At 40.1% G+C, this 4441-nt stretch overlaps 1 protein-coding gene across 10 annotated transcripts in view; it reads left to right on the top strand.

Annotated features, from left to right (window-relative positions):
• The window catches only part of ank1b (ankyrin 1, erythrocytic b), a 91121-nt gene that overhangs the window by 1424 nt on the left and 85256 nt on the right, over positions 1–4441 (top strand). For all 10 annotated transcript variants that reach the window (XM_032539114.1, XM_032539110.1, XM_032539116.1 and 7 more), the window contains exon 2: positions 2542–3377. In XM_032539114.1, the coding sequence (XP_032395005.1) occupies positions 3252–3377 (126 nt within the window). In that variant the 5' untranslated portion in view covers positions 2542–3251. The remainder of the gene's footprint in view (positions 1–2541; positions 3378–4441) is intronic.

Below are 4441 nucleotides of genomic sequence, written 5' to 3'. Positions count from 1 at the left end.
CCTACTCTATCTGTAAAGTGTCTTGAGATACTGGTAGCCTAATCTTGTTATGATTTGATACTATAAATACAATTTAATTGAATCTCCTTAATAGTCCAGTCATTTAAAGCCAAAATGGGGGTCAACCTAGGACAAATTGCAATAGAAGCAAACTCAACTGTTTTTTTATCCTCAATATGTCCTGAGTAAGAAAAAAAGGCCCAAAGAATCACATTAGGGGAAAGTTTTTTAAGTTTTAAATTACTTAACATTAAGTGTTTTACTGTTATATAAGATTCAACAAGACATTTTCACTTGGCTATACCCAATGTTTAGATCTGTTGTGGTATTTATGCAAATTAGCACATACTTAATTAGATTATGCACCGTTTGCCCATGTTAACAAACAATTTCAAAAAACTGGTAATACATTTTTTGTTAGTCTTAAGGGAATTATTCAACTCAGTGATTTTCATGGTGATATCTAAAGGTTAAAATGTTTACCCTATTCACGTGAGAAAAATAATGAACAGGTGTATCAATAGGCTATATTTGGGACTTTTCCAAAACTTTCCTGAAATGAAATTCTTTGGAGCTTATTTTTCCTTACTTATTGAGGATACAAATAATATTAATAATAAAAATAATAATGAATACTTTTATTAATCCTACAAGGGGAAAAATCAGTTGAGTTTGCTTCTGTTGCAATTTGTCCTACCTTTTTTCATAAATGACTGGACAATAAGGGTGATTTCAATGTGGAATAGCCTAATCATTCTGGTTACATTGACAGCTATTCCACCAGACCGTTTTAGGCAAATCTAGAGTGGAGTGGAGGCTGTAGCAATATTTAGTTTATTACCTCCAACTTAATAGTTCCTTTAGCATCAGATACAACAAAATTCAAAGCTGTCACTCAATAAATCCCTGGACACTAACACACAACTGTACAGAAACACTTTGAGTTCACTGCTTTATGGAATGAAAGCAGAAAATGCCATCCCACAATTTATTAGCAGCAACGTTTAAAGCGATGCACTATTCGGCTATTCACAAAAAACGAACAACACGCCTGTCTTGCATAAATGAATCAATTATTTTCATACAGTCATGCTAATTGGGATTCATAATGATAAATAGGAGGGAACAGGAGGGTGAGCATCCATTCTCTATGTGACAACCATTTCGTTTCAGTTTTTATGGTAGCTATAAATCCCTTTTTTTCCAGTTCAATTCCAACCTTGACAATGAAGTAATATTTTTACTGCGTTGTCCAGATTCATATAGCCTGCATGAAACACCACGGTAAGAAGGCACTGGGCATCGTAGATGTGTTTTTATTACTCCATAATTGCGTAGCCTAGTGTAAGGGCAGTTGGGTTCTCTTAGCATCGCGGTTGTCTTTTCCTAGGAACTTAGGAATTCTCCTTCCCACCTTTTTATGACCTCATGACATTTTCCATCGTCCTGGAAAAGTGTTTAGAAAAAGACATGTGAAGTAGCCTATTTTTGTTGACTATGCGTCCACACCCTTTTTCTTGTCACATGGTCTCTTTGTTGAAGGCTATGCTGCATGTTTAGTTGCAACATCATTATGCAGAAAGATGATGTTGCAGGTGCAGAGGGGAGGAATAAATAAGAGTGAGAGAGAGTTTGATGTCACTGCATCTTCTCTCTGAATCGGAAATGTGGGTTACAAAGAGCAAACATATCATATGACTGGAATAAAAATGTAACCGTTAAGATGACAACAGAGAGATGAGTCATAGCTTCCCAATAAATGCCTGATGGCCAGTACATTTGTGCTCACAGAAAGTATATCATTCTAAATTAGTACATTGAAACGGAAACTATCAGAATGACACGTTATAGTCTTCGTAGACATAACTCTTGTTATGAATTGATACAATAAATAAAATTGAATTGAATTCATAGGAACCAGTAACATGGAGTAAAAAAGTATCTAAAGTGATGGATAATGAGATTATAAATAATAGATAGTGTTAATAATATTTCATTCTGCAATAGATTTAGTTTCACAGAGGTACTTTGTGTTAGACAGCAAATCATTTTAGATATTGATATTTTTACAAATTATAGGTTTTATTTAGATTTATTTAATGGACATCAACACATTGATCAGTCACAGTCTGTCTGCCTTCACATCTTTAAATCGTATTGTTTGCATGCTTTTGTTTACTCATCTGCTACTGAATTGCAACATCATAGAGCCATGCATAACCTCCTGATGGGATGGAAAGAGGGAAAGTGGTGGAATGAAAGGGGAGGGAGTGGACATGCAGTTTTTATGAAGCATTCATGTTGTTGATGTTTTTCCCCCCCGTCTGCCTCTGACACTATAATATGAGAGAAGAAGTCTAGTGTAGTTAATGTTAATGGAACCATGTTTCCTTGCTACCTTAACATCAACCTTGGACCAGCTGTGAAAAGAATCACGTCGCAGAAGAACAAGCACACTGATTCTGTACAACCAATGAAAGATCCATTTCTAGTTTACAAGCTTCCATATCTTCACACTGTTCTTTCTCCATCTGTTTCCAGGTGGGAGGTGCCATGGAAAAGCCATGGTCAGAGAGAGGGAAGATGTGCAAAAAATAATATTTTGAAGGCATTCCTCAGCTTTGGCTCCCTCATCTTTTGTAGCTCACTTACGCAAGACGCATCAACAGCTATTGTAAAAGAAAAGCGTTTAACAGAGAATAAAACTGAAAAAAGGGGCAGAACAGCAGGACATTTGACAGATAAAAAGAGGGAGCTCTGCAGCAGGATCCCCACCGTGCTGAACACAGGACTGCGTGACTGGTCTGTGCAAGCAGAGGGAGGAGAGAGGAGAGAAGGGAGGAAGGTAGGAAAGAAAGAAGGGGGAGGGGAGGCAATTCAGCGCAGTGAAAGCTGACTGGATGAGTAGCAGCCGCGGCACAGGCAGCAGCATCAGCACCACTAGCTGTAGCATCTTTCTTTGTGGCTGCTGGAGGCTGTCCTGTGGCTGCTGTAGCATCAACACCACCCATTTACAAACACGTATATCTGGACACAGACGTCCTCGCTGCTCGCTGCCTTACACACACCAATATCGTGGTGGCCACCAGAGAAGAGGTAGTATGTGACGGGGTTTTGGGGGACAGAGGGACGCAGGAAGAGGAAACCAGGACGAGTGGTGGTCGTGCAAACGGGAGGAGGGCAGGAGTGACGCCGACTAGAACAGCAGCAACAGCAACAGTAGCAGCAGTAGCAGCAGTAGCAGCGGCACCATGGCACAAGCCGCCAAGCAACTCCGTAAGACCAAGGACCTCGCAGAGGCTGCCGCCCAGGAGCAGCGGGAGAAGGAGGAGGAAAAGATCAAAAAGAGGAATCGGTCCAGGGACCGCAGGCGCAAGGTATGGCTGTCTGTCTCAAGAGACAGGGGAGGTGACGGTGTTTCTTATACCCATCTTTTCCACTCTACCTGCCTTTTTTATCTCTCTAGGGTTCTCTCTATCACTACATCTATTGTGCAAGATTGGTGAGGATGGAATTACACACGTACAATTACACAGTTGGTCTTATGGCCTCAGCTGGTGCATGTGTGTAGGCTAACCAGTCAAGCACATATGCTCTGGTACAGGTTGTGTTTGCACAATTAGGTGTTTAGCCATGGGGGAATGAAAAGGAGGCTGGTGATGATTGTGTGCCGTTTAGAGATGGGACCAATATAGGCTGCTGGTTAAATGACAGGTAATGTCAATGTCACTTTTCTGTCACAAGCGTTTAGGAGGATTTCAGCCTTACATGGGTGCAGATCATTTATATTAATGCAATGCAAGTTTAGTGTACTGCACTTGCATGCATTTGTACGCATATAATCCCATTAAAATGCAGAGGCATGCTCAATTCTTTCCCACGAAGCTGTGCTGGTCTAACATTTGGTGTTTTCCCCCATATTACAATTTTTTTTAAAGGGGAAGCTGTAAAATGGAGGGGGAAGATGGAGGTACACTAAAATAACTGCAATTGTATACATATGTATATCTTAGGTGGGGAGTATGTTTGTGCCACATGCATTGTTCAATCAAGAATCCCAAGCTAATGATAAATTATTTGCTGCTAGTAATATTTGTTGTGAAGGGAATCGAACATTTTTATGTAACATGCAGAAAATATCCTGTAGGCAAGAGATCTCTCATTCACCCTTCTCCCGTCTCACTTCTCCCCTGCACTCCCACACTCTGGTTGTGCCTTTAGGAGTAGATGTTACTGGGGTTGTGCTTCCTTGTACTCATGCTTGGCGACACTTAATTGATGCATATTCAGCCGTAAAATGTACTTGTTGAATGGATTAAAAAAAACTTTTTTGAATTTTATCCCTTAGTGGAATTATGCAATTATGCCATATTAAGAGGCTCAGCTCTCAATTGCTTTCTGTTTCTCCTGCAATGTTGTGTGTGTGTGTGTGTGTGTGTGT

Source organism: Etheostoma spectabile, chromosome 16 (genome assembly GCF_008692095.1).
Source record: "Etheostoma spectabile isolate EspeVRDwgs_2016 chromosome 16, UIUC_Espe_1.0, whole genome shotgun sequence".
NCBI classification, from domain to species: domain Eukaryota; kingdom Metazoa; phylum Chordata; class Actinopteri; order Perciformes; family Percidae; genus Etheostoma; species Etheostoma spectabile.
The sequence above is the reverse complement of the archived record's forward strand: the minus strand, read 5'-3'. Positions and strand labels throughout refer to the sequence as shown.